Below are 27986 nucleotides of genomic sequence, written 5' to 3'. Positions count from 1 at the left end.
AAAATCAGTGCTATTACAGATGAAACTGCCTTTTATAGAAATGTTGATTAAAAGAAGTCATTTTCTTTCAACAGGGAGAATCTTGCTAGTGACATGTATCTTATATCACAGATGGATAGTGATCAGTATGTGCCAATTACAACGGTAGCTAACCTTGACCATATCAAGAAACTCAGTACTGATGTGGATTTGATTGTTGAAGTGCTAAGATGTAAGTAAATAACAATTTGAAATGAATACTTTTTTATATAATATTAGTTTTGCCAGTGTGAACCTTTAAATCTGCATCTGTGAAATGTTAAGGAATATGACAGAAATTCAAGTTTTTTCTGGTCTTCCCATTCCTTTGTGATCAGTCCCCCATAATTCTAGTACTGTTCTTTCCATAATTCTAATACAGTTCTTGACAGTCTAGAGGAGTGCTGTTTGAATTCACAATCAACGCTCAAACAGATTATGTCACTTGAAGTAGAAAATGAATCCTGTCAATCCTTTATACCCCACCGTTCTATATATGGGAACCTATAAACATTTATTAATTAAATAAGATACCACTTATGATGACTTTGAAACAAATAGCGTGTCATTGAAAGAGTCACAAACTTTAAAATTGGGACTTACTGGATTAATGGAGATTTTTAAACATTACTGTTACTTTCATAGATCAAAAATATCAGTATTTATGGTTAAAATTAGAGATACTATAATTAACATTTCTTATCACTAAAATAGTTTAAAACTTGCTTAGGATTTGAGGAGATAAAATTGAATGTTTCCTTTAAGTGAGTTTTTCTCATCAAAGAATACTTATACATTATATCAGAGACCCACAGAAACATTAAGACATACAAATGTTTAAGGTTTTACCTGTATATGTCACAGCTATAGTTTGTGTGTTTGTCCTCTGATTTGAAGACTTAACCTTCTGCAATCAGTCCATTTTGTTTATAATTGTAAGTCAAATTAAGCTGAGAGTGCAAATACCAAGTGTTTTCTGTGGTTTCCCTCCTCAGGACTAATGAATTATTTATGATAGAGTTCTGAGTGATGTCTTAACCAAGCACACCATGTGAATTGTGCCACCTCTCGCTGACCACAGCCTACATTTTTTGAATGCTTCAACACTGTTGTTCCTAAATTGGTTACTCATATCTCTTCATTATGGTGAATGTACAGAAATTGCCCTTGTTTAGCTAGTAATGACACATTCAGTGCAGAATTTTTTTTTTCTTGTGTAAATTTAACAGAAGTTGTAACGCTGGTTTTGAAGATGGTCTTGGGCTTTCTGATCTTGTCATTATCAGCTGAATTTGATTTTGTCTTTAAAACATGAATAGCTTTCTTGTATTATCTGTATTCTGTTTAAAAATTGTTTTTTAATTAGTACTATGAATTCCAGGTTCCATTATTCCTTTTAGACATCCTTTGCAGATTTTACTGAGGATAATTTGTCAGTTGATCATTGCTGACCAGGAGTCATTCATGTAGCCTGTGAAGGTACTCCATGTTGTGTAATGAAGCCAGTTTATCCATGGACAGGTTTTACCATCCCCATCCCAGTGCCAAGCTGCACTGTTTCCTTTTATTGATTTGTAATTAGCTCTTGAGCATGCAATAATCTTTCTGTACTCAGTTTTTGGAAAGAATGTATGTGCATATATAATAATTGTGTGAAATGAGAATACAACCAACATAGTATAATGTTTTTGGAGTTCTGAAGAAGGTGACATAAGTAAGCTTTAGTCTTATCATCATTCCCAAAGTGATTTATCTTGATAAATGTTTTAATTTGAATACTACTATAACTAGTGTTGATTGAGCTCTTTATATTTATATGCTATTTTTATATTATACTATTATATATATATATATAAAAGTCACACATTTAGTGCACAAAATGCATTTCAGTTTTACATGTTAATTTTTGTAATGCTAAATCTGACTAAACTCAATAAATTTTAGCTTACATCTTTCATCAGTTAATTTTGTTTATTTGTACTAAGTAAGCTTGATGTTAAAATAAAAAGATCTTCCCTTTAAACATAATCAGCATGCCCTATGTTACTATTTCTAACATTATTGAATGAACTAGAACCTTCAGTGCAATGTTGAATGAAAGTGGAGGAAACACATGTCTTTGCTTTGTTGATGATCCTGGAAGGAGGAGAGGAAGTATCAAGTATAGAAACATTAATAGTTGTAGGATTTTCTTAGGGGATGTGGTTGAGGAAATTCTCTTTCTACCTTTGCTGAAAATTTTGTATCAGGAATGAATGTTAATTTTTGCCAGATATTTAATCCACTAATACGGTGAATTCAATTACTTAATTTTCATTTGATAGTCAATGTTTTCTTACTGAGATAACCTTCCCTTATCACTCACTACTATTTTTATGTTACTGTACTCACTTTACCAAGACTTACATATTTTGGACCTCTGTCCTGAGACATATTAGTGTGCTGTTTTCTTCTTTTACAATGTCTTTGTTTAGTTTGGTTATCAGAGACATTCTGACTTCGTGGAATGGATCAGCAAGTATTCACTTTTCTGTGATTTTTTAAAGTAATTATGCTATCAAATTGGTGTTATTTTTTACGTAAAAAAAAATTTTTTTTAAGGTGAAAGTAAATATTATTTGAGAGACAGAGGAATAGAGAGATCTTCCATCTGCTGGTTTACTTCCCAAATGGCCACAACAGCTGAAGCTGAATCAGTCTGTAGTAGGAGCTTCTTATTGGTCTCTCACATCAGTGCAGGGGCCCAAGGACTTGAGTCATACTCCACTGCTTTGCTAGGCCATGAATAGGAAGCTGGACTGGAAACAAATAAATCAATCTTTAAAAAAAGAAGAAGAAGAAGAACCAGCACGCATATGGCATCCCGGCGCATGCCAGAAGAGGATTTTAGCTACTGGGTTCATATTTGTGCTGTGTGTGTGTGTGTGTTTTATAATACTGTTCTGTAGGCACAAGGATACCTTCCAGTCTGCATTCCCACCTAAAACTGTTTTTTCCATATTTTTACAATAGTGTAATCCTTCAGCACCAGTCACAAATCCAGCATTTTGCTGTTTAAGTGTATCACAGCATTATAGGTATAGACAGTGGTACAAAGTCTAGCATCCTGTTGGCAAGATATATTTAACAGTTTCACTCGGAGCCCTGCTTTTCTTTAGGAGTAGAGATGCAAAGTACCATGTATCTTCTTCCTGATATGCTGGTCTTCATTCTGCAGCTCATCTATGAGAATATGTATAGATACATACTTACCCATATATCTACATGTTTTGTGTGAAGATTGCCTTATAAAACTGAGAACATACGATATTTGTCCTTTTAGGATTGATTTATTTCACTGAACATAATGTTCTGTGTTTGGGACCATTTGATATTAATGGTGAAATTTCTTCTTTTTTTTTTTTTATGTGGCTTAAGTACTATTCCATGCAATAGATGTACCACAGTTTCTTTATCTAGCCCTTTGATAGGCATCTGGGTTGTTTCCATGTCTTTGCTGTTGTGCTGCTATAATTAGGGTTGCAGGTCACTTTCTCATATGCAGATTTATGGCTCATAGGATAGATTACTTTTCAGTTGTTTTAGTGCTCTCCATACAAATTTCTACCATAGATAAACCATCTTTTCTAGGTGATACTTTCTTCCAGAGTGAGATTTAGTAGTTTGTGTCTTGAATGTTTCTCTTTCATGTAAGTTGTCAAATTTCTTAGTTTGTAACTTCTTATAACACTAACCTTATTATCCTTTAAATAATGAAAGAACCCTGTAGTGATAATTTGGCTTCACTCCTGATTTTGTCAATTTATGTCTTTTTGGTAGTGAACACTGGTCATCCTAGGTTATGATTATAACATGCTGTGTTAGAGATGACACTGACAACTCAAATCAGTGTGTTTAAAAACTAGTGGAATCTGAATTAGGCCTTCCTGAGTTAGTAGTACTATACCAGCTTTGGCATGGTTTTGTTGGCAATGTGTTAGATTTTTGTTCTGTCATGTGTAACTTTAGAGAGAACTGGTTGAAGGGTACTCAGGAACTGTGTATGAGTCTTAGAACTGTTTGTACCTAAAAAGCTGTGACAAAATTATTTTAGAGTCTTGTAGAAAGAAAAGTCAGTTTTCCACTGTTTTAATTTACTCTTAATATTTGAACTGTTTACAAGCTTTATTTCATAGTGTTACATAAATTATAACTCTTGGAAGTCTTTAAGATAGCCGTATTTCCTGGTTTAAAGGAGTTCAATCTTTAAAAAGTTTTAATAGTTTGTGTTAGGCTATCAAAATATGTGATTTCTTTGCTTAAACATAGGCCTAAGGTGTTTAGTGTTGCAGTGTATTACATTGCATTAGAGTGTCATGTTCCAATGCTTATTTTTACCTTTGATTTTTTTTCTCTTTATAGCTTTACCTTTAGTCCAGGTGGATGAGAAGGGAGAAAAAGTAAGGCCAAATCAAAATCGCTGCATAGTAATATTGCGTGAAATATCTGAATCTACTCCTGTGGAAGTAAGTAATTTATCAAGGGTACTTAAACATCTTCCCATGGCTTTTTGTGTGTGTGTCCATTTTTATTTAAATTTGTTTTATTTTTCTACATGAATTTTTCTTATTTCCTAAGATTTACTCCATCTTTATCATTACAATACAACTCATTTGAGGGGGAAATGATTCTCAAACCTTTCGTCTAAGAAATACTTAATACATTACACTTATAACACTTTCATAAGTAAGGTTTGTGCATTTCAGTAGTAGAAATTAAAGACGAAGAGAAGGTTATTTAAGTAAAAAATGAGAATACTAACTTGTAAGTAAAAAAGCATTTTATGCTAAGTAGCATTTCAAAAGAAGTACCTTTATGACAGCAAGATCTTAGGCATGTTCCCTTAGCACCAGTGGAGTTGCTACCAGATAAAGGCTATGATGTTTATTTACTCTCTTATTTGCCACTGATTTTTGTATTTTTAGAGTAAATATCCAAAGTATTAGCAGAGTAATCTGCTAAAATAGTCAAAGCATTAAAAATAGTTTACACAAGACCCCTGATAAAGTAAAAGTTGAAAAATGCTGAGGAACCCTGAAACCTTTCACTTCTGCTTTGTTACACGTTATTCAGGCTCCTTTAGTCTCTACCTCTCCCTGAGTCTTACTTATATTACCAAATGTGAATAGTTCTGCCTTTAAATTGTAGCAGACATCACATTTTATTAGTTAGTTATGTGACTGAGCTTAAATTTATTCAATTTATTTTATGTTTGTGTCTTTTTCTTCCTCTTTTGTTTGAATTAAATGAGTATTTGTTTCCCTTTTTTTGCTAATTGTGTATAACTTTTTTTTTTAAATAATTGCTCTAAGGGTTAGAGTTGGCGTTTTACTTAGTAGTATCTATCTTTGTTTGGTATAATAGCGTTTCTCTTTACCTCATAGTATTCTTCCAATTTTCTACTTCAGAACTTGTGCTGTTCTCATACAGTTTGATTCCATGAAATCCTAATTTTAGCAATATGTTGCTACATTTTAATTTTCTTTTAAAGAGATTAAAACGTGTTAAAATATTATTTTATGTTTGGTATTTACAACTTATATTTCTTCTCATTTTGTGTAGGTGCTGATAATTTTTTTTTTCAGTTTTAGTATGCTGAGAGAGTATTTTAGAAAAGGTGTTTATTGGGTATAGATTTCTTGATAGTCAAGGGTTTTCTCAACCCTTTCAGTATTTTAAGATGATCTACTCTTGCAGTCTGCATTGTTCCTGATAATGAGGCTATCATTTTTATCTTCATTTCTCTGTGTATAACAAGTCTTTTCTTTAAATGCTTTGAGATTTTATTATAGTTTTAAGCCATTTGATTGCAGTATGTCTTGGGATAGCTTTCTAATTTCTTGTACTTGAAGTTCATTGTGCCATTTAAAAAATATTTTCTTCTCCCTTCAGGAAGTAACCATTATTAATTCAATTCCATGTACTTCTCATTTCGTGCTTTATTTTTTTGCCTCTCCAAATATTCATTGTGGAATTTTCTTTTTAGTGCTCATACCTCTATTTAAATCTTTTCCTTTGGAGCATATAGATTATATATATATATATCCAATAGTGTATGTATCTTAATATATCTTAATCTTACTAATTCAGTCATCAACAACACTTTTAGATCTAATTTGATTGATCTTACTCTAGATCACACTTCACTATTTCTGGACCTGCTTGATAATTTTTTAAGATTGTAAGCAGGTCGATTTTGATTCTGAACGTTTTTATAACTACTCTTGAACTTCCTTTTGAAATGCAGTTCAGTAAATTTAAGCCGGTTTGATCCTTAAGGGATATTTGTCAGGTGGAACCAAAGGAATGTTTCCTCTAGGCTGGTGTTCACTGTCCCCGTCCCCCTTTTCCATAATTGTTCTTGATGTCCTTTGTTAGTTAGGTTTTCTGCTCTGGTTGGTGGAAAGTCATTCCCGTTCCACCTGCAGGTGCTCCCACTAACCATTTCAGGCGTTTGTTCCTAGCCTCATGCTGCGGGCCTAGGGCGTGCCTTCTGCTGAACTTGGGAGCTTACAGTTGCCCTTCTGGCTCTTGCAGCCTCAAAACTCAAAGGTGAGCTGGGCACTTTGGGGGCCATTTTGTTAATGCTCCCTCTCTGAGGGATCAGTTATTGCCCAATACCCAGTGGCTTTGTTTTCAGTTGTGTCTTATGAGAAGCAAAAATCAAGCTAATTTTTAAAAAAGGTTTTAAGTCACTCCCCTCTTTTTTTTTTTTTTTTAAAGAAAGTAAAGTACAATTATTGACCTAGTGGAAAAATGATAGCATTTTTACCATTAATATAGCTTAGCAGTATTGTGAAAACAGGAACAGCTATAAACAAGTTGTATTACTTTCCTATGGTGTTGTGATTCTGATTGTGGAAGCCCTACCCAACTTTTTAGCCTATTTTGAAGTGCATTAGCATATGTTAGACTTAGGTGAGGACAAAAGTGACATACTTGAGAATTAAATTTCTAACCTTTCTTTCCTGTAGGAAGTAGAAGCACTATTTAAAGGAAATAATTTACCGAAGTTCATAAACTGTGAATTTGCCTATAATGATAATTGGTTTATTACGTTTGAAACAGAAGCTGATGCACAACAGGTAAATTCTTAATGGGACTAAATTTGGGCATTATGATACAATTATTATTGTATTGTGGCATTAAGTTTGAATATAAGCTGCAGATAAAATCAGATTGTAAAAACTTGGATGGGTGTTTTTTAATAGGCAATTTTTGTAGCCTAGATATAACATGTGACTTCCTAAAGACATTGTAAGATAAACTGCTTAAGTGAATCCGCAGAGAAAGGCTTTACTGTTTGCAGATGCCTTTTAGAAATTTTTTACCTTAATATTTGTATGTTGTAACATTGTGTGTAACACAGTGCTTTTAAGGTAGGGAGATGTATAAACTCTTAAGGAGAAAAAAGCAGTTAAGAAATTTTATTTCCTTGCGTTTAAAAGGAAACATCTTGTTTATAAAGTGATAAAGAATTAGAAGACAGAAAGACTTCTGTGTGTCCTTTAATTGGAGAGGGAGAAGAGAGTGGGAGATGGTAGTCGTTGTGTTTGTGGAACACAGTGGTTGTATGAGGTTGAATCAGAGTACCAGAGCCTGCAGAGTTATGTCAGGAGGTTCATGTAGATTTGATTTGGTGATGAGCAAGGATGTCTATATGTAATTACTTGAATATTACAATTCTAATCTTCTGTCCTTTCCAACATTTCCTTTATTCAACTACGTAATCCCGGTTTCAAATTGGGATTAATAATAGGATCAGTCATCATTTTTCCCTAGGTCAGGATTCTTCGCATGTGTTTGGGGGACTTAATAGTGTCTAATAATACTTAACAAAAATTGTGCACAAATTTGTTTCTGAGGGTTTTAGTTAGAATTCCATGGCTCTTGGGGTGTTACTTTTAAGGGATCTGTGTGCAAACAACGTTAAGAATCACTGTTCTAGGCTTTGTCTACTATATTGTACCTATTAAAAATTTTTTACTTGACTTTTTAAACTGATGATCTACTTATTTGGTATAAAGATTAGCAGAATAACATTTTGGATGATTTTGCCCATAGGCTTACAGATACCTGCGAGAAGAAGTCAAAACTTTCCAAGGAAAGCCAATTAAGGTAAATAAGATTCTTGGTGTTTTCATTTTCCAGTTGTTGTTCTTAAGGTTTCTAACAGGAACTACATGTTTTCTGACAGGCACGGATAAAAGCAAAGGCGATAGCTATAAACACGTTTTTGCCAAAGAATGGATTTAGACCTCTCGACATGAACCTTTATACCCAGCAGCGTTACACAACGTCATTTTATTTACCTCCAGTATACAGTCCTCAACAGCAGTTTCCTCTTTACAGCCTGATTGCACCCCAGACGTGGTCCACAACGCATAGCTATCTCGATCCACCCTTGGTAAGTCTTCATGTGGCTGTCACTCACAGAAATGTGTACTTTAAAGGGTTAAAGTCTTAGTCTAGAAGGGGAGCCAGATATGTGTGCGGTTTGCCATACCAAAATAAACTTTTGGGAAACATTTATTGTAATGCTAAGGTTCTTCAACAACAGTCACAAGGCATTCATTCTGGGAATTTATGTTTCTAATGGATCCAATCATTTTCCTCCAGCTAAGCTGCTATAGAGGGTAAGAAGATGAAGAGGCCTCTGGTTTGTAATTAGGGAGACATAACGGAATGGGATAAATGAGAAGCAGCAGCATGTAATAAAAGTGTCCTTAAGGTGTAGGTCTAGGTGTAGAGAAGGTGAGCAACAAGTTTGCATGAGGTGGCAGTACAAGTTTAGTCTGAATAAGAGAGATGCAAAGGTAAAGTGTATAGATTATGATCAGAAAGCAGAATGAGTTAGTAGCATTGAATAGAGATAATTTGCAGGCTATTTTTAGACAAGTCTGAGGAAAGACCAGGTGATATTGAAGGTCAAATGGCTGAGATCTGGGTAACTTGTCTTGCAGGGATGTTGCCACTGACAGAGGAGAAGATAGGAATGGAAAATAAAAACTTTAATAGAAAAGGAGTTGATTAAATTTGGGTTGCTGCTGCCTATTAGAAACTAGAAAATAAAAAAAATACATGTGCATGAAAAACCTCAGGGTAGAAAAGACATATATTAAGCCCAAGTACAAATTAATAGGTAATAGTCACAAATACAAACTATCATTAAACTTATCCATTCAGATGGTTTGGCTAGCATTGAGTTTATCAGATGTGATATAGAAGGAAGCTTCATGAAAATAATCTTCATGCACAAAGGTACACACAAGGTTATGGGAGTAGTAAGTGTTTCTGAGCTAAAACCTAGAATGGGTTCAGAGAGCTAGGGAAGAAGGCTGGTAAATTATTAAACGCAAACTGTTGGGCCCAGTGTGATGCTCAATTGCTAAATCCTCACTTTGCAAGCACCTGGATCCCATATGGGTGCTGGTTCGTGTCCCAGCTATTCCACTTCCCATCCGGTTCTCTGCTTGAAGCCTGGGAAAGCAGTGGGGGATGCTTTACCATGTGGGAAATTCATGGAGAAGCTCAACTCCTGGCTTCAGATTGACTTAGCTCTGGCCCTTATGCTGTTTGGTAACTGAACCAGCAGGTGGAATATCTTTCTCTTTGTCTCTCCTCCTCCCCGTAAAATCTGATCATCTTTTCCAGTAAAAATAAATAAATCTTGAAAAGAACCAAACTGTCCTGAGTTGGGGTGGGCTTTTTTTAAGGTTTTCATTTAAGGTTCCCAAGCAGCAGAAAAGGTAGAAAATAGTTCTTAGAGCAGTGTGAAGGACAGGTAGGGACAGATAAACAAATTAGGGGAAATTCCCAAAGGAGCCCATAATCAGAAGTTTGTGACTGCTACAATAAAAGAAATTTGGCATGCAAATGATTAAAATTCAGTTCTTTTTTTTTTTAAGTTAATCTCAATAGTAAGAAACTTGGTTTTTAAGTTTAAACTTATTTAAAAAAAATTTTAAATATTTGTTACAAAGGTGAGGGAATTGCAACCTCATCTGGACCTCCATTTAGAAGGGTTGGAGGGAGGTGGTTGAAAAAGTGTTTCAGTTTTCCTTCCTGTGTCTGCAGGGGCTGGTTCTGGGAGAGCAATTGCACCAATTCTTGCTATCATCTTGTATTGGTACATTAGAGATGCCAGAGTAGAGGAAGAATGTTCCAATGGTGTTACTCAGATGATCTTGATTTTTCTGAGAAGTTGTGGGTTCCATTACATTAGAGTTTGTCTTTGTCTACCTCAGTGTGTGCCCATAGATGTAGGTGCTTGTTGTGGAGCTTGTTGCAGGGTGTTGTTCAGTCTGTCTTCTCCATCTTTTGTTGAGATACTCAGAGTCTTTCTTTGGCTTAGATGAGCTGGCTCTTTGTTTTACGTGTTTCTCTGGGTATGCTGCCCATTCCACACAAGGGTCAGCCACTGACATAACTTAATCCTGTAACATGTGTTCTAGGTTCAAACCACATGTTTTTGTGATCTTCCCTGAGGCTAGGGATCAAGTGCAGTGGTCTAGTAGAGGAGCCACCTAAACCTCACCTGGAAGGTCTTGAGACCTTGCTGTTAAATGCACCAGCTGGTACATACTCAGGTTCAGCCTGTACCCTGTAGGAGCCAACACACTTACCAGTAGTTGCAGCTGTCTGGTAAGGCCCATCCCCAGCCCTGGCTGTCACACGAACTTGAGGGTGCTGCGGGCTAGTTGGAGTGACCCCTATGAGCCCCTACTGTGCCTGTCCCCAATCTCCCAGTTCTAATGCATGCAAGCCTAGCTTGACCCAGCCTATCCTAATACGGCCCACTCCCAGGTTTTGCTTGCACCAGCAGATGCCACGGCCTAACCTGTCCCAGTCTACCCCCAGCCCTGACTCTTGTGCATGCAGGAGGTGTTTTGGCCTGACCCAGGAAGGTCCTCTGGATTGCCCTTTCTGAGTCACCACATTCTTAGTCATCTCATTTCCCTCAGTCACCTGCAAATACAGTGGCTTGGTCTGTGGAAACCTCAATAAATCATTTTATGAGTATCGAACAAGCTCTCAGTGTCCCCCATTTTGACCCATCCCCAATTGCCTGCTCCCTAGCAATGCCTGTTTCCCACATGTGTGTGGTGGTGGTGATTGATGGTTGTAGGGTGACTCTGGTAGGTGTATACCTGCAGTGTTACAGCAGGCACTCTGCCCCTTCCCCCAGATCTTTTTTTGTTTAAACTTCTTTTTATTATTATGATTTATGATATAGTTCCCTTATCCCCTCCCCAGTTCCCTTTCCCCTTACTGAGTTCCCAATATAATTACTAGGGTATAGTTCTTCATACACAATCATATGTCTATCATTGTGGACGAGGACAATGGCAGAGAGTCCTGCATCCTATTGTCAAGATATAGTAAGCAGTTTCATTGTAAGTCCATCTTTGTCTGGAAGTAGAGATGCTTACTGCATTGTATCCTCACATTTGGATATGAAAGTCTCCATTACACTGTTGCTATACATCCCCTTAAATGAAAAGGTACAAAACAAAACAATAGTAAGGAAAAAAATTAACACCATGAAGTTAAATAGCATGCTACTGAATGACTGATGTGTCACTGAAGAAATGAAAATTAAGAAGCTTCTTTTAGAAAATGAATGCCACTATGAGTCATTGAAGAATTTAATCAGAAGAAACTGTTTTGAAGAGATCAAACTGACAACAACAACAAAAAATTCAAAATCCATGAGAGTTTCTGCTGATCTTTATTGGTATGATGTATGTCTCCTGTGGGCTACTAATAGATGAGGTGTTTTTTTTGTTTTTTTTCTTTTTAAGATTTATTTATTTTCATTACAAAGTCAGATATACAGAGAGGAGGAGAGACAGAGAGGAAGATCTTCTGTCCGATGATTTACTCCCCAAGTGACCACAATGGCTGGTGCTGTGCCAATTCGAAGCCACGAACCAGGAACCTCTTCTGGGTCTCCCACGTGGGTGCAGGGTCCCAAAGCTTTGGGCCATCCTCGACTGCTTTCCCAGACCACAAGCAGGGAGCTGGATGGGACATGGAGCTGCCGGGATTAGAACTGTTGCCCATATGGGATCCCAGGGCGTCAAGGCGAGGACTTTAGCCACTAGGCCACAGCGCTGGGCCCAATGAGGTTTGTTTTTTAATCCAGTCTGCTAATCTATGATGTTTTATTTATTAAGCCGTTTGCATTCAGGGTTAACACAAATAGGTGCTAATTTGGTTCTGTTATTTTAGCATTGGTTGTAAGTTGGTTTAGTCTTCTGTTGTTATTTTATTGCAATGTTCTTTGCATTTGCCTTTGGTTTTGGTGGGCACTATTCCTCTTCTCTGTCAAGAGAACATCCTTATCATTTTTAGGGCAGGTTTGGAAGAGGCAAATTCTTTTAAGTTTTCTTGACTGAAAGCATTTTGTTTCATTTTCAAAGACAAAGTTTTGCTGGGTACGTTATCCTGGGCCAATACTTTTTGCTTTTGGAATCTGGAATATGTCGCTCCATTCTCTTCTGGCCTATAGAGTTTCCTGCGAGAAGTCTCCTCTGAGCTTAATTGACATTCCTTTATATGTCAGTTGATTTTTTTCACATGCACATTTAAGGATCTTTTCCTTATCTTCAGTTGAAGAGAGCTTGATGATCATGTGTCTTGATGAAGATCGCTTTTGATCAAGGCTGTTGGGAGTTCTGTGCCCTCCTGGATGTTGGTTCCCAATTCTTTCTCTAGCTGGGGGAAATTTTCCCATATTTAATTGAATACATCTTTGATCCAGTTTCTCTTTCTGCACCTTCCGGTGACTCCCATAACTCTTATATTTGGCCTCTTAATAGTGTCTTTCAATTCTTGAATACTTTTTTTGTCCTGATCCAGCTCTGCTTCCAGCTTTTTGTTTGTTTTCTCTTGGTAACAGGAAATATCTTCCAATTCTGAGATTCTTTCTTCTGTTTGCTTCATTCTATTTTGGAGAGTCTCCACTGTATTCTTCATTTCTTATATATCAGCTTTCATTTGATTCATTCCCAGTGTGACATATTTCTAGAATTCCTTGAATACCTGCTTTACATGCTTCTCATTGTTGATAGGAAGTGTTTTGAATTCTGTATCCCCCATTTTCTTGATGTCTTCCTCAGTTAACTCTGAGATTGGCATAGGGTTTTGCTCCTTTGCAGGGGAGTTTTCGGCACTATTCATTGTGCCTTTGTCTCTTCTTTTGCTCTTGGTCATTGTATTTCTGGTTATCAGAGTCTTCTCCTTGGGGCAGGTTTCTAAGCTGTGTCTCCCACAGGTCTACAGTTCAGTTTTACTTAGTGCAGTTGATGTACAGCTCTTTGTTTGCAGTCAGTTGTACCACTCTCTCCAGCAAGTTCCAGATCTAGCCTCTTGGGTTAGATTTCCACCATGGTCTTCACAGCCCTAGCTCCTGGCTCACCAATCTCCACTTTGTGTGATACTGTGCTGAGGTTGCACCTTTGTCTGTACAGCCTTTCTCCCACTTCTGGTTGGAATAGGTCCCAGGATTAGGGAGATACCAAGTATAGGGATGTTGATGCTGGAGGTAGAGGCTTAATTCACTACGCCCAGTGCTGGCCCAACATCTCTGACAGCACTAGGAAATTTCCTAGGCAAACACAAGATAATATTACCCCAGTTAAAGTCTGTTTTATAGATGGTTTACTTGTGTGCTTTTTATCGCATCTAGGTAACTCCATTTCCAAATACTGGATTTATAAACGGGTTTACGTCTCCAACCTTCAAGCCTGCAGCATCTCCTCTGACTTCACTCAGACAATATCCTCCTCGAAGCAGGCAAGTTCTGTGAGTTTGCACTTGTTTCATGGTAATTGTGTTCAGTATCTATCCTAAGTGATATATTTGAATACAGGTAATGTTCCTGAAAAGTAAAACAATTTGAGGCTGATAACAACCTTGTATAAAAATTAGCCAACAAAATCAGTGCTGTAGTTTCCTACATAAAGGAGAGAGTTCCTGTAGAGAAGGCTTTTGGAGTGGCTTGCCATTTGTATGCTGCTGTTTAACTGGACTTGGACTTAACAAACAGCAGAGGAGGGCCTTGACACGTGATAGATTTGCATTATCGAGTAACTCAGATTTTATTAAAAAAAAAAAAAAAGGAAGCTGATTTTTACCTTAGCACATTCGTGTGCTTATAACGTACTATATTGGTCGCTTTCTAACTGAACATGTGTATTTTGTTTTCAGGAACCCTACTAAGTCTCACCTGCGCCATGCGATTCCGAGTACAGAGAGAGGACCTGGGCTACTAGAAAGTCCTTCAATATTTAACTTTACTGCAGATCGATTAATTAATGGTGTCCGGAGCCCACAGACCAGGCAAGCAGGGCAAACAAGAACACGAATACAAAACCCTTCAGCTTATGCCAAGAGAGAGATAGGAACGGGACGTGTGGAGCCAGGTAGCCTTGAATCTTCTCCTGGTTTAGGGAGAGGAAGGTGAGTAGGTCACATCTTTTGTTGAATGTGTCATAAACTACTAATGTTTAACTGTATCGCAGAAATTCAAATTGAAGACAGTAAACATCCAAAAATTGACTATTTCAATCATGCCTTTTCTATAAAACAAAATTGTTCCCATGAGGATTGTAGATGAAGTTCAGCAGTCGAGGTCACTGTCATTTGAAGAGACTTTGGAGGTTAGCAGCAAGCACCCAGACTCCATCATTTGTGCCTGCAGTTTCATTTTGGTGGTTGTTACTGGCCCTCCAGGTCTCTGCCCCTGCAAAGGGCTGCCTTCCAGGCTCTGTCAAGTGGTTTTCTTGCCTTGTTTTCTTTCCAGCTCTTAGTGAGGAAAATAGGATTTGCAGATTCTCGGGCAAATTACTCTAAAGCAGATTTGAAGCAGAGAGAGTAGCCTGTTAACCAGTAAGGTGTGGCTCAGTCACCTTGCAGATCCTTCGTCAGTATTTGAACCTCCAAAAGGGAGCAGTGACAAGTTTATGCCTTTGCCTAACAGATACAGATACTACGGAGATAGAGCCTCCCTTGCCCCACGTCAAGGAAGTCATGCCATTGCCTGAATAAACTAGTTTAAGGATGGCAGCCACAAACAATAAAACAAAAGAGTTAACATACACTGATAAATATATACAGCAAGCCTAGGAACATGTCTTAGTTTTCACAATCTAGCTTTTGGAACTCCATGAAGCCATAGCTAATACTTGGTAACTTTCTTCTTGCTCTTAGCATTATGTCTTGAGAGGGGGCAAGTCACCTCAAGAAGGGTGAATGAGGTCTCTTCATGAAGGAATTGATCCATGATGGTCATGTGCCACCTTATTTCTCCACTGGGGGTAGAACTGGGTAAGAGGCACTCCACAGGACACCCAGGATCCAACCATGCTTCTCCCTCCCCCACCTACAGCAGGCAGTTACCTGGCTTTTCACCCTCATTGCATTCAGGAGAGTGGGGAACACCAAGTGCCAGGTAGCTGTTTCCATTTCTGTTATAAGTTTAAGATGCCCAGACCTCTAGCATTCAGAGTTCTAAGGACAGGAAGCACGAGCTTGCAGTCTAACAGGGATTTCTCTTCCTGGTGCCAGAACTGTGCCTTTGTCTGTAGGACTACACTGGGCCACAACGCGTTGAGACCACCCACAACTGCTTCCTCCCAGAGCTGTCTTTACTTGGTTTTGCTGTGTTCGCAGTGATGGGGTCTGATAATCAGTAGGCTTCGAGTTGGCCTGCCACCTCAGGGTGCTGCTGCTACTGTTTGTAGATCAACTGCTGATCACACAGAGCGCTGAGAGTGGTGCTGCTAGACCTCCATGGTATTCAGGTCTATGTCTCAGACACATGTCTGTTCTTGACAAGTGAAACTTGTAGCTTCCCCAGGGACTAGAGCCACTGTGGCCAGACACTGTCCGTAGGTATGAGCAGGCTGCCTGGTGAAGGGCTGCCCCTGTGTCGAACCCGTACATGACTTGTCCTTCTTCTATGGATAACAGCCACTCATATGCTCACAAAGTCCATCCCACACCCATTCTCTTCAATCTCCTTGTTGTTAGTCTTGAAGTTCGGCTCCTAAAGGTGTTTCATCCAGCTAATACCAAAGCTGCCTGCTCTTGAGCCAGCTCAAGTCCATTTGTACCACTTCCCCGCCCAGACATAATACACCTAGAGTTCTGCATGCTAGGAGGATTTCCTGACCCAGTGGTCCTCAGGAATGCTCCCGGAAGGGTGTCATCCTGAGGCCTCCTCTGTGTGCCTGTCAGTGATCCAGACCCATCTCAGACTCCCTGTGTAGTCACAGGCATGGATCACAGGCAGGGATCTCTGGTTACTGAGTCACTGTACAGCAGTCAGTGGTTAGTATCTGCGCTCGGCTTTTTATAGATTCGTGTTCCATCTGTGATAGCTTGTCACTTGATGTCCCCATAGTCAGGCATTTAGTCTCAACAAGGGTCCAGTAGAAAGCCAGGAGCTATTTCCAAAATCGTTTGCTGCATTCAAAGAGCACAGATTTTTCTGCAGGAGGTGGCCTGACTTTATTCTAAAAACCTGAAGGCTTGTGTGATGCTTCTTGTCAAAGGGTTAGTGCAGAGGTTCCTAGAGTGTCCCATACATGGGAGAGAAGTTGAAGGATTGAAGCTCGTTGTGCTTGTTAACTTTAACATCTTAGCTAAGACTGCTTTTTCGTTTTCTGTAAAGGCATTTGTGATTATCTTAATCCCCTTTCAAGCTTATGTATTGTGAGGTTACTTCCAAAAATTCATGAAAAAAAGTATAATGACATGTATTTTGAAAAAAGTTGAATTAATCATTTTTTCATAGTGTACACTTAAATAAACTTTTTAAAGTCCCTTATATACATTGATAATTTTTTTTTACAGCTTAGTAAACCTGTCTTATTTTTGTGTAAATCAGATAGACTGGGAGAAGAAGAAGACAGGAGACAGTGACTGTGTGAAAAAGCGAGATCTCACATTCTCTGTTTCACTGCCTAAATGGCCACAAAATCCAGGAGCCCAGAGCTCTATCTAATTCTACGGCTCTAACAGCATCCCAGTACTTGGTCTGTGCTCTGGTGATTTCTCTAGTGCATTCACAGGAAGCGGATCAGAAGAACAGCTAGGATTTCTGCTAGATTCAGATAGGAAGTGCCAACCTTGCAAGTGATGGCTTAATCCACTGTGCCACAATGCCAGCTCTTACACCTTTCTTTTCATTCCATTTCTGCATGAACTTTTTTGAGGTCCTTTTAGATCCTTGGGAAGTCTTTGTGTTCAGTTAAAATAATAGAGCGATAAATAAATGAAGTTGTAAGTTGAAAGTAATCTTTAACTCCAGGGCAAGTGTCTTAGACATCTTAGCACCCTAAGGACCCAGTATGAGGTCACCACTTTAAAACTAGAATGCGTGTTCCAACTTTGCTGGTAGACATGTAGAATACTGTCCAGAATACTGTCCAGAAGTACAGCTAGGAAGTGCTTGGATTTTAGAGATCCTTTGCGGCGAGAGCTAAGCCATTGAAAACAGTAGCACTGAAGGGATGAAAGGGGGTGAGATGGGTTAATTGGGATCTCTTAGGCCAATATGCATTTGATGACTCTTCACTACCATTGTCAAACAAGTTGCTATTTATTCCATATCACTCAAACTGAATGAATATTCCTATCTTTAGAAAATGTCAAGTAGCACTTAGGTTAATCCTGTCAGTATAAAAGGAACCTTTTATTTTTCCTATATGAACATATAATTTAAAGCTTCTCATAAAGATTTTTTATATATATATTTTGGTTTTGTTTTTTTAAAAGATTTATTTATTTGAAAGACAGTGTGCGAGAAAGGTAGTCAGTCCAGCCACTGTTTCAGTCCTCAAGGGCCACAGCAGTCAGAACTGGGCGTGAAGTCAGGAACCAGGACTCCATCCCACCTGGATTGCAGGGGCTCAAGAAATGGAGCAGCCAGGATTTGAACCGGCACTGCAGGTGGCAGCTTATCCTGCTCTGCCACAATGTTTGCCACAATGAGTTGTTGTTTTTGAAGAATATTAATACGTGAGATTCTCAGTTATACTTAGATTTCTAAAGTTTCAGGTCAGCTTTGGAATGGTTACAAAGTAGCAATGGCTGTAAATTGATACATACTTGAAATACGTGAGCACAAACATATACACAATGAAAAATCGTACAGTCGGTGGGAAATAACAGTGTTTTGCTTTCTGCTCCTCTAGGAAGAATTCCTTCGGCTATAGAAAGAAAAGAGAGGAGAAGTTTACGGTAAGTACATTAATCATGTTACTTTTATGACACTTAAGTCTAACTTCCTATTAATTAAAGGTGATATGTAATTGAATGAATAAAGGTTAAGACATGAAAAAAGGTATTTCAAAAAAAATTTTTTTTCAGATTTATTTTTATTGGGAAGGTAGATCAGACATATGGGAAAACAGAAAAATCCTCTGTGCGCTGGTTCATTCCCCAAGTGGCCGCAGCACCTGGAGCAGGGCCCCAGGCTTTGAGCCGTCTTCCACTGCCTTCCGAGGCCACAAGCAGGAAGCTGGATAGGAAGTGGGGCAGCCGGGACACGAACAGGTACCCATGTGGGATCCTGGCACATGCAAGGCCAGCAGGATTCAGCCACTGAGGCATCACACTGGGCCCAGATTTTTTTTCCCTTATGATATCCATTAAATAGTAACTGACTTTTGCTAGTCTGAAGAGTACATGTTGGAACTGTTAGTTTCCCTAGTATTATTCCATGGTACAGTCTGCATGCCCCTTAGTACCAGGAGTGACATTCATGCCTCACCCCAAGGCATTCAGATCCTGAAAACTTGTGAATGCTGCCTTCAGAGTCCAGCTCTGTCTGCAGGCTCTGGCAGCTAGCTGCTTCTTGCTGCCTCTTCAGCTCCTAAAAATCAAGACTTAGTAAATTTTGGAAACTGTACAAAAGCACTTATCTTTTGGAAAGTTGTATTCATTTCTGAAACATACATTTTTAAGAAATTATCTTACTCATCTGAAAGGTTGAATTATAGAGAGAGGTCTTCTATTTGTTGCTTCACTCCCTAAAATGGTCACAACAGCTAGTACTGGCCCAGGCCAAAGCCAGGAGCCAGGAACTTTTTTTTTTTTTAAAGATTTGTTTTATTTTTATCACAAAGTTAGATATACAGAGAGGGAGAGACAGAGAGGAGGATCTTCAATCCGATGATTCATTCCCCAAGTGCCCACAATGGCCAGTGCTTCCCTGATCCAGAGTCAGGAGCCAGGAACTTCTTCCAGGTCTCCCCCGCGGATGCAGGGTCCCAAGGCTTTGGGCTGTCCTTGACTGCTTTCCCAGGCCACAAGCAGGGAGCTGGATGGGAAGTGGAGCTGCGGGGATTAGAACTGTTGCCCATATGAGATCCCAACACATTCAAGGCGAGGATTTTAGCCAGGAACTTCTATACAGGTTCCCCATGTGGATACAGGGACCCCGCCATTTGGGCCCTCTCCCACTGCTTTCCCAGGCACATTAATAAGGAGCCAGAATGAAAGTGGAGTAGCCAGGGATCAGTCTGGCATCCGTGTGGGATGCTGGTGCTGAACAGAGTTGCTTAATCCTCTGTATTGCAGTGGTGATTTCCCCTGTGTTTTTAAGAAGCCTCCAAAAAGGGGGTCTGTCTTTTCCTCCTGCCACTGTGGCAGAGGTCTAGAGTCTTTTCCTCTTCCTCCTGTCACTAGGATGGGAGCCTCCTCGCTCAGCTTTTCTAATAAATCTTGCTTTAAAACAAGACAAAAACAAAACAAAACAAAACAAAAAAAGAAGCCTCCAAAAAGTATTTTGAGGTCATAGTGTCTGTAATGTATCGCTTCATTAGATTATTTTGAACTTTATGTTCTTTACAGGAGATGATGGGGATCATGTAACACCCAGGTGTTTAGTAGGTAGCATAAGTTTAGTTGTGGGAGCACATTACTGGTGAAATTAAACTAAAAGTAGAAACTAACTTTATTAAAAGTAAAAAGGAGAAAAATAGAGGCAGTACTGCCCAAAGTAGTCAGATTTTTGCCGACCTGGACCCATCTTCATCTTGAACCTGTTCTCACCAAGAGCTGATGTATTTCAGTATATCCTCGTCATACAGGATTAATCAGATAAATTGCTAGAAATATTGGCCCTTTGAAGTTGGGTGGACCCATGAGAGCTTCGCTTTCTTTCTTTCTTTTTTTTTTTTTTTAAGATTTTTAAAATTTTTATTGGAAAGGCGGATATACAGAGAGGAGGAGAGACAGAGAGGAAGATCCTCTGTCCAATGGTTCACTCCCCAAGCAGCCTCAATGGCTGTAGCTGAGCCAATCCAAAACCAGGAGCCCAGAGCCTCTTTCGGGTCTCCCATGCAGGTGCAGGGTACCAACGTCTTGGGCTGTCCTCAGCTGCCTTCCCAGGCCACAAGCAGGGAGCTGGATAGGAAGCGGGGATGCCGGGATTAGAACCAGGGTCCATATGGGATCCTGGCGCATTCAAGATGAGTTACAATTTCTATCTGAGAGTGTCTGTTATTTTATAACATTGCCCTTGTTTTTAACTGCTGTTCTGTGCTTGGCATACATACCTGTTGTCTTTGCGCAGTTTCTGCCAGCTGATTCAATACACTGGATTCCAGGGAGCCTGCACCATGTACAGTGCCTGCTACATGTCTTTTCTGACACACCTCTTGGCCAGCACTGACTGGTCTTACAAGTTTAGGTTCAGGGGTCTACTTTAGATGACTGAAGTTACATAATAAACAACATCTGATTGTGGGGTGAAGCCTATATATGGTTGGATTATCTATGCCGTGTTTGCTCATAGACTTCTTAGACCAGTGTGGAAATCAGAAGATTGTTTGCCTTGCTCTTGTGCTGTGCTGTTTTCACCCTTGTGTGACTTTACAGAGTGTTGTTCTGTTGCAGAGCAGCCAAACTCAGTCTCCAACACCACCAAAGCCCCCATCACCAAGCTTTGAACTGGGTCTGTCCAACTTCCCACCGCTACCCGGGGCTGCCGGCAATTTGAAGACAGAGGATTTGTTTGACAACAGGCTAACCAACTTAATAATTGGATCATCAAAAGAAAGGGTAAGATGCAGATGAGAAGTCTAAAGTTACAGAGCACAGCTTTTTGTTTGTTTTGCCAAGCACTTCATCGAGCTCTTTATATGCATTTTTAAAATAGTCATAAGCAGTTTAAAGAATTTAGTGATTTGCAGAGTTCCCACAGAAGTGGGGCATGAGGTAGGTGGCACAAAGTATGGAATTGCCTCCCTGCAATAGCAGTGGCTCTTGTTGCTCTTAGCAGCAGGGATCACCCTTCCAAGAATTCATATGAACTATACAAGTGAAACGTGTTTCTTTCCATTACCTCTCGGTCCTAATGCAGGTAATGAGTTGCAGGAGGGACTTGTTCTAATGCCAGAATTTGCGCTGAAGCTTCTTCAGAGCATGAAGAAACATTTCTTTCCCTCTTAGCAACCATTCTACCAAGGACCAGAAAGGTCTTGTGGAGTGGTCCTGGTGGCTTGCATCCCTTCTGCTGCCTATTGCTGTTCATCAGATCACCATGTGTCTTACTCCATCGTGACAACACCACCTCCCCACCCTCCATCTAGAAGACAGAAAGAAACATTGGGCATGATTTAGAGCTCTCTGTATTTGTATTAGACCCATAATCCCTTGGGCATAGATCTGACAAATGCTTTTTTGTTGTCAACTAACTCTGCTGCTTTTCAGAGCCTCAATGCAGACGCAAGTACAAACACTATTCCCGTAGTGGTCCCCAGAGAGCCCTCGTTGCCGGCTTCTTGTGCTGTATCAGCAACGTACGAACGATCCCCTTCCCCTGCGCATTTACCTGAGTGAGTATTCATGTTCTGCCAACATTTGTTGGGGTTTACTTGTTTCAGTAATCTGTGATGTTACAGTTCATGGATCTGGTGGCATTTTCTTTTTTACAGGGATCCCAAGGTGGTAGAAAAGCAGAGGGAAACCCACAGCGTGGACAGAGTCCCTTCTGTCCTTCCTACAACTGCATGTAAATCGGTGCAGGTGAACGGAGCTGCCACAGTAAGTAGCCAGCCCTGCCCTCATACAGAAGTCACGTAGTCTCTGGCGTGGTGGAAAGTTACAGCCTTCTGCATGCACTGAATCTTCAAACAAGTGGCATTTCATGGGTTTTTGTTTGTGTCTGTTCATGTTGTTTTCCTCTATGAAATGTCCAGTATATTCGATTAATTGCTCTGATGGTTTCTCACAACTGTAACATCATCTTAATTTCAGTGTTGGTTAATAAAGGTTTCTTGGGTGATAACAAGATCCTAGTTTCTCTTCTGTAGAGTTGATGCCCAATTTAGCACTTACTGTAAATTTGTGTCTTGTGTGTTGAAGAGTTAAGCAAAACTGGGGTAGGTACTGTGGTACTTGGGATGTCCACATCCCATATTGGGGTGTTGGTTTGAGTCACAGCTCCTCTGCTTCTAATCTACCTCCCTGCTAACGTACCCGAGGAGCAGTGGTTAATGGTATAAGAACTTGGGTTCCCACTGCTCATACGGGGGACCCAGATGGAGTTGCTAGTTCCTGACTTCCACCTGGCCCAACTCCTGCTCTTGTGGCCATTCTGAGCCAGCAGATGGAAGGTTCAGTTGTCCCTGGTGGTATCTTAACTAGTATGACAAAGGCCCAGCCCCTCAGAGCCTTCTGTTAGTGATGGCTTGCCTTGTGTGCTGAAGGAAACACAAGAGAAAGCAGTATTTGTGTATCTTTCCAGAAATTTTTTTTTTTTAAATATCACTGAGGCTCTTTTAACATTTATTTATTTTTATTGGGAAGACAAAGTTACAGAGAGAGAGAAAGATCCTCTGCTGGTTCACTCCCCCAAGTGGCCACACCAACTACTGCTGAGCCAATCTGAAGCCAGGAGCCCCCTGGTTCCCCACGTGCGTGCCGGTGGAGGATCCCAAGGCTTTGGGCCATCCTCAGCTCCTTTTCCAGGCCACAAGCAAGGAACTAGGTGTGAAGTGGAGCAGGCAGGACATGAGCCCTTGTGGGATTGTGGCATGTACAAAGCAAGGATTTAGCCACTGATCCATCAGGCTGGGCCCTAGGAGTTTATTTTTCTTTCTTTCTTAGACCCCTTCTTAGATTTCATTCAGCAGTTTTCTTTTGTGCACTTCTTCTAATTTTACCCATTTTAAATGGTATTTCAGCAGTCTCTGAGAGAAAGTTTGTATTGCATTGGAGCTATACTTGGTGAATTTTATGAAGTTTCTAAAAGGAAAGTGCTCGGGATGGTGGCTGTTTGGTTGCAATGGAGAATTTTGTTTTTGTTGGAAGTATGGTTTATTTCCCATGTCATCCCTGGAGAAACCGTTTGATTCATGATTCCATGTTTGTGTGTTTCCAGGAATTGCGAAAGCCCAGTTACGCAGAGATTTGTCAGAGAACGAGTAAAGATCCTCCTTCCTCCCCATTGCAGCCACAAAAAGAACAAAAGCTGAACACTGTCGGTTGTGGGAAGGAGGAGAAGAAGCTTGCTGAGCCAGTGGAGAGATACAGGGAGCCCCCTGGCCTCAAGTCCACTCCCGGAGCCCCCAAGGACCAGAGGAGGCAGCCAGGACGCCGGCCCTCGCCCCCGGCTGTTGGCAAGCGTCTGAACAGAGAACAGAACACGCCCCCCAAATCTCCTCAGTGAAAGCCGTGCATCTGAGAGGGGGTGCAAACAGCTGTATTAACCACAAACAAAACACTCATCCCACTCAAGTACGAGAATGAGTTGCTGGTTAGGCACTTGCAGTGTATGTGAGGCCCATGGAAAGCCTGCAAGTTATTTTTCTTCTGTGAGTCGGATTCTTCCCCTCTTGAAAAAAAAAAGAAAAGAAAAATCTGTTTTTCAGGATTTAATTAATATAAACCTTATTTTAGGTTGGTGCTTAACTGGAGGTGATGCATAAGTCTGATTTTTTTTCAGGATAGAAAATGCATTTATCCCAACAGATTGATGTTGTTTTTTGTTTTAGTGGGGGTTTTTGTTTGTTTGTTTGTTTAATGAAGCCTCCATGTGGCTCTGAATGCAAGCTATCTATAGTGAGTTTTTCTAAATTAAGGGAACTGTGCTACTTCATTTAGAAAAAAAAAAAATAACTGATCTGCAAGTGTGTATCTCAGATGCCCACACAAGTGGATGAGGGCTGGTAAGGGCAGCCTTGACCTTCGGGGAGAAGAAATTGGTTTGGCATTGTCAGGTCGCCAACATATTGGTATGGGAGCTGTGCTTTCATCTAAACTGTTAACAAGTGATTTTAGCATTTAAAAATGCGTATATATGTACACATAGGCCTTTTTTGATCCAGTGCGCGGAATGAGCCTGCTGAGCACCCTAGAGAAACATGAAAGCTCAGAGTGTTGCTGTCCTGCCGGCAAGTAGCCAGCTTCTCCCTCCAGTTTCAAGTGGCTATTATGTAAAATCGATTCAAAGCACATTGTGAATAGCACCTATGTGAAAATACACTTTGTTGCCCACTGACGTGTTGCCAGGAAGTTGTACCATGATGTCCTGCTCCCTGTGAGCTGGCTGCTCTGGCTGCTGGCCGGGTGCACCTGCTCCATGCACATTTCTGTCCATGTCCCCCTAGCACTCTCACCAGAGAGTCCTCAGCTTAGTCAGCTCCTTGTGGAAGTCTTCCTGAACCTCTGCAGCAGCACATGCATTTAAACATTCTGTACTGGTGAGAGAATGCTGTTTGTGGTTTTTTCCCCCCTTTGGCTGGTGGAGGACAAAGTTTTGTTGCTCTTTTTACCTCCAAGACGAGGGTCTCATTGATTCACTTCTGGAAGTGTTGCACTTCTGAAGAACAAGGATGCACTAAAGTTAGCAAGTTTATAATAAATTTAAATATAAATTATTTTGTTTTAAAATGCCTAAATTTTTTGTTTAAGTATTCTAAGCAGCAGACATTAAGATATTTTCTGCTACATGTAACCATACAGTTTATTCCACAAAATGTTATTTAACAAGACTGAGGTTTGTTTTTTCTTTTTCTTAAAAAAATTATTTCCATCCAATATTTAAAAGACTTGAATTTTATTTAAACTTGAAAATGACTTTGCCTTAACTTTTGTATAAGACAGCTTAGAGTTCGTGGAGACCGGCCCCTGGGTTGGCATGAGTGGATCAGAATTACTCAGTTACCATGTGAATCTCCTGTCGCTAGTTTCACTGAGTAAGCATACCGTAGTACAAGAACTAGCAGTAGTTTTTGTAATATACCTTAAGGATCTTAAAACAGTTGATCTTTTTTCAGATTGTTGAAAAAATCCTGTAAATGCAAATAGTTGATACTGTATTAAATATGTGCACTTGGGAGTGTGCTTTGCTTGTACAGTTGTAAATAATCAGAACATATTAAAAAGGTACCCTACAGAGAAAATCTGATAAAAATTATTGATATATTATAAATGTTGATGTTGAGCTGGATGTAGATAAACTAAATGTTGTGGTTTGAATATTATTTTAATTTGTTGAGGTTTGTTGTTTTTTTTTTCCCCCTCCGCATACTGGTGTGCTGAACTGATTTTGCTTCTTTGCTACAAAAGGGAAATGGAAAGTCTTGTTGGAAGCCATCAGGTGTTTGCATCCTCTTCCCAAGTATGTAAAGACATACTCATCACACCTAATGTGAACGGGTTTTCAAGTACAGTGTGGTAGACAGCAGAAGCTGGCAGGGCCTTCAAGTCAAAGTGGAAGAGAATCTGCTAAATTGAAGTCATCCAATACGAAGTGTGATTTATCCTACTGAGGAAAGCATGCCTGATGTGTCTGGCCATTTCCTTCTGAGCAATAGTCATTATTCAAAGATGTAGAAATACACACAGTGCTTGTATGTGTCAGATGCCTGTGAAAGGAACACGGAAATTAATTTCTTTGTCAGATTGCTGAACAAAAACTCAAATAATTTATTGATCTCTTAAACCCAGACTACTAATACGCTGTAAACGCTCTGAGACCTGGGCCCTGCATGTCACTTCTTTGGAGGAGGTGCCTGGGTATTGTCAGCCACATTCAACTCCAAATACCAAATGGGTTTTTAGTAATGAGAAGTCCTTTCCCACTGGGTGAGCTTGGCAACACAGTGTGTGTGGTTAGAGCCGGCTGTGCTAGGCTGGTTGTGAGCAAGAGTAAAGCTCTTAAGAGCTGCGAGCAGGAAGGCAGGTGGACACGTGGCATAGCTCGTCACTCAGGAAAGGGGTTGCTCCGGCAGGCTCTGCTGCTGTTTGGATAAGGTCAGTACACTGTGGTTACCCCATAGCCAGCGACAGTCTGTGGCATCAAGAGCTGAAACCTTGCTCAGATGTGATTTTTATAGCATTCTTAACTAAGCAAAGGTGATATGCCAAATAGCTGTTTAATGTCCAAAAGAAAAAATCCTGTCTGATATTACTTTTGAGATTTTCCACTCAGAAAAAGAAAAAAGGAAGTTGTTTGCAATAGGAAGCTGTGATGTGATGACACAGAGGCTGTGGGATGTCACAGCTTAATAGTATGTGGCTTTCATACTTTTTTTTTTTAATTTAAGTTGTTCTTCCACTTCTGCCCACACCTCCTCACTCACACCTGCCAAGCATTACCTCAAGTTACAGAATCAGAGGTACAGCAATCACAAATGATATTTTAACTTGTGAATTGTGCGGTGTTAATTCACCATCTGGAGATATAGGAATAAAAATCTGGCCTCGTTTCACCAGACATGAATTGCTAGTGGAGTAGTTGTTCTCTTACGAGTTGGTGTCATGTTTGCCATCAGTCCCCCTGTCAGTGCATCCCTGGTTGCCATCATCCAGTCTCTTGAATGTCTTACGTTGCCGTAGTAGTCAGGATGTCTGCAGTTTACATTTAAAAACTGGTTCGGTGTCTCCCAACAGGTGACTAATGGTGCATACCTGTCTTTGTATCCCCTTGAGTGAGTTAGAGTTGTGGGTTTTGTGCGCTTTGTAGCCTGTTACACGGAAAGCAGCAGACAATCCAAGGTTTGAGGAGCACTCACAGCTGCCAATCCACAAAATGGGAGTGTAATATGGAAGCGTTCTTGAGGGTCTTTTGTTTTTGTTCTTCTTTTCATTAAGACTGGAATCAAGCTTACATGTAAACTATTGGTAATTTAAGTTTCCTTTTGTGTCATTCAGTGTAAAACTGTCTAATTTGAAAAAAAAATGTAGGTTATGAAAAATAAAGATTTAGGCACTGTTCAGTTTTTCTTTTGATTTTCTTTTAAATTAAAAAGTTCTGCCACAACTCATCCTTTATAAAAATGATTTTTTTTTAAATGTATCTCCATCATTGTAAATGAGAAGGAAATGTGGGCGCCCAAGCTGCTTGCGTTATAAAGGCCTCTGTGCCTTGTGCGAGTTGGGATTCAGAGGCAGCATTATAAACCATATATTCCTGGGGAGACAGTCATTACATCCGTGATTTACCACAAAGATAAGCACCCCTGCATAGGGTTGGCTGGATACCATCACCCCTGCTGTGTCTCCAGGAGGTTGTTTGGAGTAGACACTGAGTTTTCACATCACAAAACTAGAGCAGTGAGTAGAAACTAGAGTTAGTGATGCTGCTCCACCCAGGGGAAGACGGTGAAAACTGCAAGCTTGCTGTTTAGTGGACACAATCTGATTGGGATGTCTGTTGACTGATCTCCCTCTTCTGTGAATTGCCTTGTCTTGTCTGTTTCCTGTTGAAGGACTAGATAATCACACTGAATTGATTTTGTTTTGGCTATTTTGTTATAAATGTTACAAATGTTTTTGCTCAGTTTATCATTTATCTTAGAGTAGCAACTTTTAATTGTATAGTAAAATTAATCAGTTTTCCGTTTTACTGTTTGGGAGTCTTGGTCTTGTTTGAGAAGTCTTTTCCGCTGAGAATCATAAAGATA

The 27986-nt window shown here is 39.8% G+C and overlaps 1 protein-coding gene across 6 annotated transcripts in view; it reads left to right on the top strand.

The window, feature by feature from the left end:
- Nucleotides 1-27299, top strand: part of LARP4B (La ribonucleoprotein 4B) — an 82788-nt gene extending 55489 nt beyond the window's left edge. For 2 of the 6 annotated variants that reach the window (XM_040968104.1, XM_040968103.1), the window contains 12 exons: nucleotides 75-211; nucleotides 4420-4523; nucleotides 7032-7142; nucleotides 8122-8175; nucleotides 8255-8464; nucleotides 13751-13857; nucleotides 14272-14523; nucleotides 18264-18309; nucleotides 20971-21135; nucleotides 21787-21911; nucleotides 22011-22119; nucleotides 23459-27299. In XM_040968104.1, the coding sequence (XP_040824038.1) occupies nucleotides 75-211; nucleotides 4420-4523; nucleotides 7032-7142; nucleotides 8122-8175; nucleotides 8255-8464; nucleotides 13751-13857; nucleotides 14272-14523; nucleotides 18264-18309; nucleotides 20971-21135; nucleotides 21787-21911; nucleotides 22011-22119; nucleotides 23459-23746 (1708 nt within the window). In that variant the 3' untranslated portion in view covers nucleotides 23747-27299. Of the gene's footprint in view, nucleotides 1-74; nucleotides 212-4419; nucleotides 4524-7031; nucleotides 7143-8121; nucleotides 8176-8254; nucleotides 8465-13750; nucleotides 13867-14271; nucleotides 14524-18263; nucleotides 18310-20952; nucleotides 21136-21786; nucleotides 21912-22010; nucleotides 22120-23458 lie in introns of all 6 variants that reach the window. The other 4 variants (XM_040968100.1, XM_040968101.1, XM_040968102.1 and 1 more) reach the window with 4 other exon arrangements.
- Nucleotides 27300-27986: the final 687 nt, after the last annotated feature.

This window comes from Ochotona curzoniae, unplaced genomic scaffold, assembly GCF_017591425.1.
Source record: "Ochotona curzoniae isolate NIBS_2020 unplaced genomic scaffold, NIBS_Ocur_1.0 scaffold_4683, whole genome shotgun sequence".
In the NCBI taxonomy this organism is placed as follows: Eukaryota; Metazoa; Chordata; class Mammalia; order Lagomorpha; family Ochotonidae; genus Ochotona; species Ochotona curzoniae.
Note: the sequence above shows the minus strand (reverse complement) of the source record. Positions and strands in the feature narration are given on the sequence as shown.